A 13412-nucleotide genomic window follows, 5' to 3' on the forward strand; every position below is an offset into this window, starting at 1 on the left:
CTCCGCTATTTAAAAGACGATACCATAGCACTGGGCCTCTTCTGATCAAACATTTATTTTAAAAAGCTTCTTCATGTTGTTAAGCTGTCTAGAACAATAATAAAGCAGTCTCTAAAAAGCAAGTCTATTTTGAACATTCTATAGGAATTTATAGTTATTACTTATCTTCTTGCAGCAAACAGACTGATTAGCAGAAGAAGAAAAAATCTGCTTCTGCCTCCCAGCCTCGTGGAGCAAACAGCAAGTTTCAGTTTAAGCGCCTCCTAATGATCAGCTGTTTCAGGCTGCAGGGATTGCTGTAACCTATTGCAGCCTCCGCAAGCCTCATTTTTCCCATTAGTAAATTGCAGAGGCCAAAGGGTGGGGGCCGGTGGGTAGGCCTTGTGCCCTTGTGACCTCTAGACTGGAATACTGCAACATGCTCTACATGGGGCTGCCCTTGAAGAGTATTCGGCGACTTCAGCTTGTCCAGAATGCAGCCGCGTGAGCGATCGTGGGTGCGCCTCGGTTCACCCACGTAACACCTATCCTCCGCGAGCTGCACTGGCTGCCTGTTGATCTCCGGGTACGCTTCAAGGTGCTAGTTGTCACCTACAAAGCCCTTCATGGTATTGGATCTGGGTACTTGAGAGACCGCCTACTGCCAATTACCTCCACTAGACCAATTAGATCCCACAGACTAGGCCTCCTCCGAATTCCATCAGCCGGCCAGTGTCGACTGGCGACTACCCGGAGGAGGGCCTTCTCTGTGGCTGCTCCGACCCTCTGGAACGAACTCCCCGTGGAGATTCGTACCCTCACCACCCTCCAGGCCTTCCGCACAGCCCTTAAAACCTGGCTGTTCCGACAGGCCTGGGGCTAAAGACTCGCTGCCCCACTTCGAATGGTATGACTGTTGTGCTTTTTTTAAACTATGTATGGTTTTATGTTTTCTGTAACTTTGTTTGTTTTTCCCTCCCTTTGAGTTGTGAGCCGCCCTGAGTCCCCTTAGGGAAAAGGGCGGCATACAAATAAATTAAAATGAAATGAAATGAAAATGAAAAAAGGAGGCTGGGGCTACATTCAATGTGTAAGATGCACCCAAATTTTCACCCTCTTTTAGAGGGAAAGGGTGCGTCTTATACTCCGAAAAATACGGTGCATACTGCTTTGCCAAGTGCCCAAATTTTGATCCCATGTCCACCACGAGGACCCAGCGACAGTCATAAGTGTGAGGACCGTTCGTCGCTTTTTCCATCACCATCGTAACTTAGAACAGTGGGTAAACACATGGTACTAAGTGAAGGACTACCTATACGGAAGAGTTTAATAAAGACACCCAAATGGATTTCTGGGAACCGCAGCATCCGTCAGAGAATTTGTACAATTTTCTTTTTCTTTTGAAAAGAAAACGCTTTTCCGAGTCCTTATTTGTCTGGGGGAACAGCGACCGAGACACATTTCAGCAATTTTATTGAAATTTCACTGACCGAAAAACATGATCGAGGCAGGTGGAAGCAGCAAAAGCCAAAGACTTTGCCCCAACCTGCACCCAGCAAATGTTGAAGATCTTGTGACTCTGTGTAGAAAAACCAAGTCTCTTCTCTTGTCCGAGGGCAACGCGGAAGAAACTTCCTCGCGTCTCGGGGACGGAGCGTCGGGGGGGAACCGAGGGAACTCCTGCTCACAGTCCAATGGTGTAGGAACGTCCCGTGGGATTGTGGATGACCGAACACATCGGGGAAACCACAGCCCACTCATACCACACTTTCTTAGAGTTGCTGCAACGCCAGAAGGCCACTCGGATCTTCTCGCCCGCCTGCACGCTCATGGGTTGCTGGGGAAGTGGGGGGAGCGAAATGGGACACCATTAATAGGAACAGAATCATTCTGGGCCAAAGAAATATTAACTCCCCCCACAAAGTCAGTCCTGCCAGCGTATTTCCGTACAGGAGTAGAGATGTCGTAGGAACACAGATATGTTTAAATTATCTGCTGAACACCTAATTCTCAATGCTGTGTAATGTCTATGTATATTTATCCATATAGTATTATTATTTATTGTTCTTATTATCTTCTTTACTAGACCATTATTGGTGATATTATATTATTATTACGTGCTGGTTACCTCTGCTCTACTACGAAACTATGTGATTGGGCTTGATAAATCGACATAGCTTGAAAATTAATGAGTAGTTACAATTGCTCTCCTCTCCCCTCCTCTCCCTCAGGCTTGCCCCACAGAGGCCTCTCCTATTTTATCCCCTTCTCTCCCTCAATCTAACTCCTTAGCATCAGAGCGTTTTTCAGATGGGGAGGGAGAGTAGAATGTCTAAACTCCCAGCCCGCAGGCTGGATGAGTCACACGCTGGCCACACCCAAGTGGCAGTTGGAACAGAATTCTTTTCAGGTGGGGAGGGGGAGTAGAACGTCTAACTCAGTGATGGCGAATCTTTTCCGGCTCACGTGCCAAAAGCGGGAGGAGTTCAGGGGGGTCGTGGGCGGGCATGCCATCCATAATGCTATGCGCACAACACCAGCGCACATGTGTGCACGACCAGCACCCCCCCATTTTTGGCATGCTTTTTTCACCCTCCCCAGCCTCCAGAGGCTTTATAGGAGCCTCAGGAGGGCGTAAACAGCCTCCCCTGCCCCCTCGGAGGCCCTCCAGAGGCTTCAGGAGCTTCTCTGAAGCCTCCAGAGCGCAAAAAACTGGCCCTACGGGCAAACTGGAAGTTCAGGAACGGATTTCCGGTTTGCTTGTAGGGCCAGTTTTAGCCCTACGGAGCCTTCAGGGGTCTTCAGGAGGCTCCGGAGGGCAAAAAATGACCTCAAAAGAAGGCCAGCTGGCCAGCACGTGCATGTGCGCTGGCCAGCTGACAGGGCAACACCTCATGTGCCCTGACAAATGGCTCTGCGTGCCACCTGTGGCACGGGTGCCATAAGTTCGCCATCACGGGTCTAACTCCTTAGCATCAGAGCATGTTAATATGAAATACTAATGATCTGATGGTCATTTCGAACACTCCATTCTTACGGAGTACCTAGAAGCCAAGAGGAACATGAGCCAAATTTCAAGTTTGTAATCATCTCTTATTCATTAAACATGAAACTCAAGTCAACTGAACATTTAAAAATATCTCACAAATATTGACTGGCACTGATGTTTGATACAGATTGCTGCCAGCATTATTATCTCTTTTATTCATTAAACATGAAACTCAGTCAACTGGACATTCAAAAATGCATCACAAATATCATTGGCTGGCGCTGATAGTTGATACGGGTTGCTGCCAGCGTCCTAGGTATCAACCAAGTACCTTCTTAAAATATAAGAGGTTCTGAGTAGCACAGTTTCTTGCAGTTCCGCTGGAGTTATTGCAGGAAGCTGCAATTTTATAGCAATAGCAGTAGACTTATATACCGCTTCATAGGCCTTTCAGGCCTCTCTAAGCGGTTTACAGAGAGTCAGCATATTGCCCCCAACAATCTGGGTCCTCATTTTACCCACCTCGGAAGGATGGAAGGCTGAGTCAACCCTGAGCCGGTGAGATTTGAACCGCTGACCTGCTGATCTAGCAGTAGCCTGCAGTGCTGCATTTAACCACTGCACCACCTTGGCTCTTGATGTGTTTTGTAAAATTCTTGGACATGGTACCTAGTGCCCCCGATTATTACTGTTATTATCTCTTTTATTCATTAAACATTAACTCAGTCAACTGAACAATCCTCAAATACTTCCATGTTCTCCTGGAGGGAAGTTTTTGTTTTTAAACAAAGACTTACCTTAATGGGGAAAAAAATAGGGAACCATGAAAACATGCCAGGCGAATGAGTCTCAGGCCGAATACCTATAAAGATGAACGAGGAGGAGGAGGGGGGGGAAGAGAATTATTATTATCATTATTGTATTCAGCAGCATCAAGGCAAACTATAATGAGGGGTTTAAGAGAAGAGTTTTTTCTCCCATGGGCCCCTTTGGAATATTTTCCAGCCGCTCCCAAGTTTCTGGCCTTCCGGATAGGCCTTAAATTCTGGCTTTGAAAATTAGCGTGGCCCTAATGGAAACGCATCAGGCAGGGAGTTTGTTGGTGCAGTGTCAGAGAAGGCACACGCGCACACAAAATCACACACACACACTCCACGAGCCTGTGGTTTTTAGTCTGTTTTTTTTGTGTCGTTTAATAACCCGATAATCCCTTGCGGGGGTGGAGTCGGGGCAACTGAATGGAGCTAAGTGTTTACTGGCCGGATGCCGTACCCGTCGCCAAAGCGGAGTTTTGTTCAGCAGATATATCTTCTCAACGTGCCCAGAGAGAGAGAAATATCTGCCTCTACTGTTCTGGCCTCCCTTCCGTCCGGCGAGTCACGTCGACACAAGCTTACTGTTAGCCACGCTTTATTCACAGTAATTACTCACAGACAAGACATTGGCAGCAACCCAGACTCCCACAGATAAGAGATACACACAAGAGCTTCTCCAGCTTAGTATAACGGTTGTGTCCTGCAAAAGATCTTCTCCCAAAGTCTCTTCTTATATACTTTCTTGGGAGGAGCCAAATCACAACCACCTGGGCCTGATTATCTCCTATGAGTCTACCTCCGTAATTGCTGCCTTCGCTTCTCCGCCCTTCTCTGCTTGGCGTCAGGGACAAACTCCCTTTGATCTTCGCCACTGCTCCAGTGCCTGACGTCAGGGACAAACTCCCTTTGACTTTCACCACTGATCCATGCCTAAGGCACCTCCTGGTGGCCAACCAGCCTCTCTGGTCCCTGCTCGGAGTCTGAACCCTGCCCAGGGTCCTCCTTCCAGAGCCAACTCATAGGGTCCCTCGCTATCGGAGCCCATCGGCAGCTCCAACGGCTCCTGCCGTGACCTGTCAAAACCGCGGTAGAATAAAGCGCGCCTGACGAAAGCGCGTACGTGACGTCATCAGCAGCGCGACGAAAAAAATTAAAAATAAATTAAATTAAAATTAAAATTAAATTAAAGCAAGCCGATTCACATAAAGGTAAGGGTTAGGTTTAGGTTTAGGTTTAGGGTTAGGTTAAGGGTTAGGTTTAGGGTTACGTTAAGCGTTAGGGTTAGGTTTAGGGTTAGGTTCAGGGTTAGGTTCAGGGTTAGGTTTAGGGTTAGGTTTAGGGTTAGGTTAAGGGTTAGGTTTAGGGTTAGGTTTGGGGGGGTTAGGGTAAGGTTTTCGCTTTAATTTTAAATATACCGCTCACAGCGCGATGTTTTCGTCGCGCTGTGATGACGTCACATACGGCTTTCGTCGAGCGCACTTTATTCCACCGCGGTTTTGTGGTGGAACCGGCTCCTGCTGGGCCACAACACTCTATCTAGGATCCAACTCACAGCCTCCTGATTGTCGGTCGAGAGCTCTACTTCTAGGCCACCGTAATCCTAACCCTAACCATACCACCTGGTTTTTTCAGCCTGTATTGAATCCCTCTAATTTTAATAGTTATATGTTTCTGCTTTTATTATACTGTAAACCACCAAGAGTCACTTTTAGGCATCTAAATTTAATAAATAAAGAAGGAGAAGGGCGCACTCTGAGGCTTCCCTCCACCTACTGAGTGTGATGTCCCCGTAGAGTGTGGTCTCAAAGTAGCCGGCGAAGCCGTGAAGCACCGTATTCACGTCCACCTGGAATTCCAGCGTTTGGTAACGGTTGTTGTCCTTGAGAGGGTCTGCGGGAGAGAAAAGACGAAACCAAAGCTAAGAGCCCCGAAGCATGAAAGAAAACAAGGATAAAATTATCCACGTTGGACAGCCGTCGGTCTGAAGTGGTGTAGGGTTTCCTGCCTAAGCAGAGGGTTGGACTAGAAGACCTCCAAGGTCCCTTCCGACTCTGTGATTCTAGATCCAAGCCCAAAATCCGGCTGTTTTGAACAGAATGGGAGATGGCTTGCTGTGGGTGGGTTAACCCAGGTTTTGCAATATTGTTCTGACTGACCCAGGCTTCCTTAGAAAGCGTGAAGCAGAGTCTTGGTCCCGACAAAACCGCTTTTATTTACATGTCAATTCCTTTCATTCACAGTCAGCAAGTAAGTATCCTTTCAAAGGAATGTTCATCCACACGCACCTTATCTCGCTCGGAGAGCTGCCAAATAACTAGTTTCCCCAAAACTTGGCAAAGACACACAGAATTTCCTACTCTTGAAGCAACCGAAGGAACGAATTGTTTCCTGCCAAAGCCCACTCCCCCTTTGCTCCTCTTTCGTTTCCTCTGTGAGGGGCCAATCACCTCCAAGGTGTGGCTTTCCCCTTAAGTCGACCCTGCTTTCTTAGTTGCTCTTGCCTTCTGGCAGCTCTACGCATGGGCACACTGGGAACAGGCTCCAGCTGTTCCTCCGCCTCACTGCTGTCTAATTCCCTCTTTGCCTCCAACAGAGAGCCCTCTTCTGAGCTTTCCTCAGCCGCCAGGACTGGCTCATGTTCCTCCCCAACCTCCTCACTGTCCAATTCTGCTGCCAGTTCCGAGGCTGCCAGCAGGCCACAATAAGTACATTTTTTTATGGGAAAAAAAAAGGCAGATAAGATGTCTTATCTGGACAACTAACAATCTAGTTTAGCTTCCTTTCCGTATCACCAAATGGGGTATTTTTTACCTCCCCAAAATGTTGGAAATGTGAATCAATACACGGAACATATTACCATTTATGGTGGACCTGTGAGGAGGCCACATTTTTTTGGAAAAGGATCAAAAATTGGCTGGAAGCAATAACAGGGGTTAAAATAGAATGGAAACCTGAAGTTTTTTTTATTAGGAATAATGTCTGCGAAATACAAAAAAGAAATCCAGTATTTAATACTACATATAATTACGGCGGCAAGGATTGCCTTTGCCCAGAAATGGAAAAACAAATTAATCCCAAGCGAAGATGAAATAATAAGAAAGATTATGGATTGTGCTGAAATGGACAAACTAACTAATGAAATCCAGGGAAAAGAAGAATCGGAATTCCACCAGATATGGGATAAATGGTATAGGTGGATGGAGGAAAGAAACAAGAATCAATGAAGGAATACAACAAAACTCAAAAAATAATAGTTATGAGTAAAATAAGAGGGTTAAAAATGGTGAAATCCAAATGAAATACAATAGAAGGGGAAATAATATAAGGTGAGCGGTATCGATTGATAATTGCTATTAAAAAGAACAGGAAGCTCCTGTTCGTATTGTATTGTGTAAATGTGGTATACATCTAAGTTTTGTATGTGTGAAAAAGAAAAAAAGAACAAAAACAAATGGGGTATTTTGCTCTCCAAAATTTGTTCCTACCTGGATTGGGGTGTTTGAAGGAGAAGCAGGCTTTCGGAGGCGCCAGCTGGTGGAAGTTGTGAAGACGAACAACGTAGGGCATTTCAAATTGAGCCTGGAAAAGCGGGGAGGGGAACCAAAATAAAACAGAATATTAGATTTAAAAATGCCAAGTTTGGTCCCTGGTGCTCTCTGAGCGTGGCCATTTTTTTTTTTTGCAGATGTTTCACGACCTATCTAGGGAACATCATCAGTGCTATACCCAATTTTTTTTTTTATAGGAAAATCCCGATGTCTCTTGCTTTCCGAGAATCAAATTAAAAGTTTGATTACACGTATGTAATCAAAAAACAGGAGATCCTTCATTGTTTTAAGCCCGTGATGCCACAGGTAACAAGCAGAGCCCTCTCAGAGGGCATACGAGCTGTTGCCCCAGCTTAGCTACACTGCACATCTGCGCCCGCCTCCCAACTGGCCAGCTGGTTTTCTGGTCTCTATACTGTGCATGCGTAGGGGGGGGGCAGGGCGCATGTGGGAGTCACATGCGCAAGCGTGGGGATCATGTGTGCATGCGCAGGGCAGTGGAGAGTCACATGCGTATGTGCGCTGCCACGCACACAGGCGCAGGGGGCCTGCGTGGGGTCGTGCACGTGGAGCGGGGGAGTTAAGCGTGCATGCGTGAAACGGGGCACATGCGGAGGGGTCGCGCGCAGGAGGGGATTGCACGCACATTGCATTATAGATTGCATTGCGTTATAGAAAGTGCATGCGGTTTTGGCATGCGACGACAAAAAGGTTAGCCATCCCTGTTTGAAGCAAACATTGTTTTAACTCAAATAACTTGATGATGTGTATATATACACACAGTATTTGACATTAAATAATTGTGCTGTCCCAACAGTATATAGCTATTGTGTAGCAATTAAGAACTGTCTCCTTTAAGAAACTACCTCATGGGAAATGTAGCCACCTTATGGGAAATGTAGGCAGAAATGCCTTGTGGGAAATGTAGTTCCGTAACATGGGACCACATCTGTGTTCCCTGATTGGGCAGCGGGGTATTCTGCCCGGGAAAAGTGATTTATTACTGGACACTCTCTGAATTGCCCTTGGTTAACTGGATAGCAGGCACCGCATCTCCCCTCATCATCTCCGCTCATTAAGGGAAATAGGAAACCACAGACTTTTTACACTCCGTGATGGGACAGATCATGGAAAGTCAGAAGTATATTAACACTGAACTACAAGTTTTGCTATTAAGGATGCCTGATAATAAATTTGGTCTAAAAGAACGTCCTAAGCGTGGACTTTAGCTGCCTGCCCTAGGCACACCTACACCACTGGGGCAGAACAATAATTGTAGGCATTTGAACCTGACCCATATTTCCATATTTGTCTTTTTGTTGTTGCCGGGAAAAGCTCTATTTTCTTTTTTCCCCAAGAGACACAAGATTTCTACTTTTTCCTCTGCTCGTTTCTTTTCTTTTTTCTTTTTGCAAAGAAAACTTTTAGGAGGATGGAGAGAACACAGGATACCTCACCTCCGGATCGCGATCCTTCTCTCGACAGGCCCGAACTTCATTGTAGAGCTTTGAGGATGAGATGGGACCCAAGAAGGAGGTGTAGTGGTGGGGGATGCTCACCCCTCCCTCTGTGCAAGAGGACAAATCAAAGAAACATCCGTCACTCACAATTATTAACGGAACTTTGAAACTGCCTATTCAGCTCACCAACATGTCGTGCCCTCCGTCAGCTTGAATCTGAGGACGACAAGCACGAGCTGGGACCAATGGAGGTCGAGGTGGGTGGCCTTGCTGGCTTCGGAGGAACACTGGGAGAAGCAGGCCGAGACAGCCCCAGGTCTCTCTGGCTTCTGACAGCTTGGCAGCAGGGAGGAACAGGGGCAGGTTGATCAAGAGAGGGCAAGCAGTGGACGTGAGGAGCAACGGAACTCAGATGATGAGCAAGGACCACCCGCTCCTGATCCCCGAGCACGGAGAGTGGAGAGAAGGCGGGAACCGAAGATAACAAATCCAATCAAAATAAGGTAACACTGGGCATGATTCCCTTAACAACTGCCTTGCTCAGCAGTGGAAATTATGCCCCCAACTGTGGGCTGAGGATTACCCTGTATACAAATATTCTAAATATTTTGGAATTACAACCGTCATTTTTCAAAGGTTTTGTCCCTTATTACTCACCTTTCAGGCAATGTTCCGCCCCATCCAGACACTCTGGGGACAGCTCGTTGTCGGCGAAGGAGCCCAGCAGTTCCGACACCATCAGATCCGCTTTCTCGGGGGCCTCCCACTCGCGCATGTCACTGGAGACGACCGTCACCTGGGACCCCCATTCCTCGTACTGCCAGCTCTCCAGCCTGAAAAGAAGAGTTAGATCTGGAAGTCATCTTTCACATTGGGCCTTCAGGCCTGCCACAATTTCGACTGTGGGGTAATGGGAGGAGGGATTACGTATATGGAGGATGGGTGAGAGGTAGTCAAAACAACATTCCTTTCCCAGAGAGTCAAGGACAGCTTGCCCTACAGCTGCGATGGTGTGACTGGGCGACATCTCCAGTTTTGGATGGTGCCTGATTGGACGGTGTGATGGACATGTGGTTGCTGGGCAGGGACTTGAACTTTCATTTGGGTGGGGAAAACCTGGAAACTTTCAGATTCGGCTTTTCCCAGATGTCCCAATATGACTCTTCGGCGCAAAACTGCCCTGCACAGCGGACTAATATTAAATATGATTAAATATTAAAAATAACTTCCATCTTGGGGACCTTCAGATATGTGGACTTCAATTCCCAGAATCTCCCAGCCAGCTTTGCTCCTGTTTTGCCCATAACAACAACCCCAGTGAGGTGGGTGGGTTACATTGAGAAAGAGTGATTGGTCAAAAGTCACCAGCTGGCTTTCCTACCTAAAGTGGAACTATAACTCCCAATCTCTCGGCGTTTGGCCCCAAAGTCACCCAGTGTCTTTCCTGCCTACGATGGGACTAGAACTCCCAATTTCCTGGTGATTGGCTAAAATCACCCAGCAGCTTTCCTGCCTAAGGTGGGACTAGAACGCCCAGTCTCCTGGTAATTGCCCCCAAATCACCCAGTGGCTTTCCTGCCTAAGGTGGGACTAGAACTCCCAGTCTCCTGGTAATTGGCCCCAAATCACCCAGTGGCTTTCCTGCCTAAGGTGGGACTAGAACTCCCAGTCTCCTGGTCATTGACCCCAAATCACCCAGTGGCTTTCCTGCCTAAGGTGGGACTAGAACTCCCAGTCTCCTGGTCATTGGCCCCAAATCACGCAGTGGCTTTCCTGCCTAAGGTGGGACTAGAACTCCCAGTCTCCTGGTCATTGGCCCCAAATCACCCAGTGGCTTTCCTGCCTAAGGTGGGACTAGAACTCCCAATCTCCTGGTAATTGGCCCCAAATCACCCAGTGGCTTTCCTGCCTAAAGTGGGACTAGAACTCCCGGTCTCCTGGTAATTGGCCCCAAATCACCCAGTTGCTTTCCTGCCTAAGGCAAGATTAGAACTCCCAGTCTCCTGGTAATTGGCCCAAAGTCATCTAGCTAGCATTTGTGACTAAGGTGGGACTAGAAATCCCAGTCTCCTGGCTCCTAGCATGGTGCCTTCACCACTAAACCGATCTGGCTCTCCCCAAAACAATTCTTCAACACACAATGACATCCGTAGGGCGATTCCTCCCCTACACCCTAACCTTCCATGGGGGGCAGAGCTCCATGCCAAGGACGAGTCCACGGCACGCGAGAACCAACTTACGTCACCACAGCATTGGGATTCTTCTCCACGGCGTAAATCTTGACGCGCCGTTTGGCCTGGCAGGCTGCTCGGAGGGAGGCGTTGACGAGAGGACCCCGGCCAGCCCCCAACACCATCACCACCCTGCAGGTCATTTGGGGGGGGGGAACAAAAGGGGAGAAGTGAGGAACGCAACCCAGAGACAACAAAAACATTAAACATTATAATTCTCGGTGGCACAGTGGTTAGAGTGCCATGCTGCAGGCCACTTCTGCTGGCTATCGACGGCCTACAATTTGGCAGTTCAAATACCACCAGACTGAGGGTTGACTCAGCCTTCCATCCGTCCGAGGTGGTTAAAATGAGGCCCCAAATTGTTGGGGGCAATGGGCTGATTCTGTAAGACTGCTTAGAGAGGGCTGTGAAGCATTTATAAAGCGGTATATACCGTATTTTTCGGAGTATAAGACGCACCTTTTTTCCTCAAAAAAGAGGCTGAAAATCTGGGTGCGTCTTATACACCGAATACAGCATTTTTTTGCCTCCCTAAGCCCCGCCCCCTTCACCAAAATGGCCATGAATACCCTTATGGAGGCTTTCACAGAGCTCCTGGGGGCTGGTGAGCAGAAACGAGCAAAAAATGGGCCGTTTTTTTTGCCCCCCCAGCAGCACTCTATAAGCCTCCATAAGGCTATGCATGCAATTTTTTTGACAAAAAACAGGCCGTTTTTTTGTTAGTTTTTGCCCCCCACTCCCACTCCCACTCCCACGGAACACTCTGCAAGTCCCCCCAAGGCTATTCATGCCTTTTTTTAAAAAAAGAAAAAAAACGGGCCCGTTTTCGTGAAAAATGGCCTGTTTTGGGGAGGTTTGCAGAGTGCAAAAACTTTTTTTTCCTTTTGGAAATGTCTTTGATTGATTGATGAGAATTACATTGATCAAGTGCTGTGCCAGCAGAAACACCTACCTATCTACTGTATTTCTCTCTATCTCTATTTCTCTCTCTCTATCCCTCTATCTATCTACCTAACTACCTACACACTATCTCCATACCTACCTACTGTATTTCTTTCCCTCTTTCCCTCTCCCTCTCTCTCTTCCTTTATCTACCTACCTAACTTCTCTCTCTCTCTCCCTATCTACCTACTGTATTTCTCTCTCTCTCTCTCCCTCTCTCTCCCTCTATCTACCTACCCTTTTTTAAAAATTTGCCTCTTCAAAACATTGGTGCATCTTAAACTCCAATGCGTCTTATACTCCGAAAAATACGGTAAGTCTAAGTGCTATTACTATAATTAAGGTACCCCTCGCACATATGTGCTCGTCGTTCCCAACTCTAGGGGGCGGTGCTCATCTCCGTCTCCAAGCCAAAGAGCCACCGCTATCCGAAGACGTCTCCGTGGTCATGTGGCCAGCATGACTCAACGTGAAGGGGCACAGAAGGCTGTTTCCTTCCCACCAAAGGTGGTTCCTATTTTTTCTACTTGCATTTTTAACCTGCTTTCGAACTGCTAGGTTGGCAGAAGCTGGGACAAGTAACGGGAGCTCACTCCGTTACGCGGCACTAGGGATTCGAACTGCCAACCTTCTGATCGACAAGCTCAGCGTCTTCGCCGCTGAGCCTTTTATTGCTATAATTAGTGCCTGGCTAAGCTGGTGCCTGCTGGGAGGAATCCAGATTCTTTTAAAAAACACCCGTAGAGCCCAGCTGGAGAGCGCTCTATTGTCGCGCCTCCAGAAAGTGTGTCTCCGCTCACAATCAAAGAAAGCCCGCCCACCTGCTGTGCGACAAGCACCGACAGGCGAACGAGGGGCTGGTCGCACAGCATGCAAAGGACCCTTTTGTTTTGGCCAAGGCTTCCCAAGAGCAGGAAGCAAACTCCTGGTCCCGACAAAAACCCCTTTTATTCATTTACTGTGAATTCTCGTCATTCACATCCAGCAAAGTCTTTCAAGGGAGGATTTACGGTCACCGACCTTATCTGGCTTGGAGAGCTGCCAGGCCGAGATCTGCCAAACTTGGCAAGGAGTCTCAGAGTCATGAACCAATGAAGCAAACTAATGGTCTCCTGCAAACTCCACTCCCTTGGCGCTCCTCTTTTATTTCCTCTGGGAGGGGCCTAAAGTCAACTCCACCTGTGGCTTTACTCCTGATTCGACCCCTGTTCTTTAGCTGTTCCTCTCGTCTGGCGGCTCTGTGCATGCGCACACTGGGAACAGTCTCCAGCTGTTCTTCTGCCCCACTGATGCCCGACTCCGAAGGCAGCTGATAACTGGCATACGGCCCTGGCCCCCTCTCTGCCTCCAACACAGAGCCCTCCTCAGAGCCTTCCCCAGACTCCCAGACTGGCCCAGGTTCCTCCCCAACCTCCTCACTGTCCGAATCTGCTGCCAGCTCCACT

The 13412-nt window shown here is 47.9% G+C and overlaps 1 protein-coding gene across 1 annotated transcript in view; it reads right to left on the reverse strand.

Moving 5' to 3' along the window:
- Positions 1 to 1434: 1434 nt before the first annotated feature.
- Positions 1435 to 13412, reverse strand: part of PRMT5 (protein arginine methyltransferase 5) — a 39537-nt gene continuing 27559 nt past the window's right edge. Inside the window, exons 11-17 of the mRNA XM_032237894.1 lie at positions 11032 to 11154; positions 9449 to 9624; positions 8789 to 8898; positions 7269 to 7362; positions 5557 to 5673; positions 3766 to 3830; positions 1435 to 1816 (exon numbers count right to left, since the gene is read on the reverse strand). Coding sequence (XP_032093785.1) covers positions 1664 to 1816; positions 3766 to 3830; positions 5557 to 5673; positions 7269 to 7362; positions 8789 to 8898; positions 9449 to 9624; positions 11032 to 11154 — 838 coding nt within the window. The 3' untranslated portion in view covers positions 1435 to 1663. The remainder of the gene's footprint in view (positions 1817 to 3765; positions 3831 to 5556; positions 5674 to 7268; positions 7363 to 8788; positions 8899 to 9448; positions 9625 to 11031; positions 11155 to 13412) is intronic.

This window comes from Thamnophis elegans, chromosome Z, assembly GCF_009769535.1.
Source record: "Thamnophis elegans isolate rThaEle1 chromosome Z, rThaEle1.pri, whole genome shotgun sequence".
Lineage (NCBI taxonomy): Eukaryota > Metazoa > Chordata > Lepidosauria > Squamata > Colubridae > Thamnophis > Thamnophis elegans.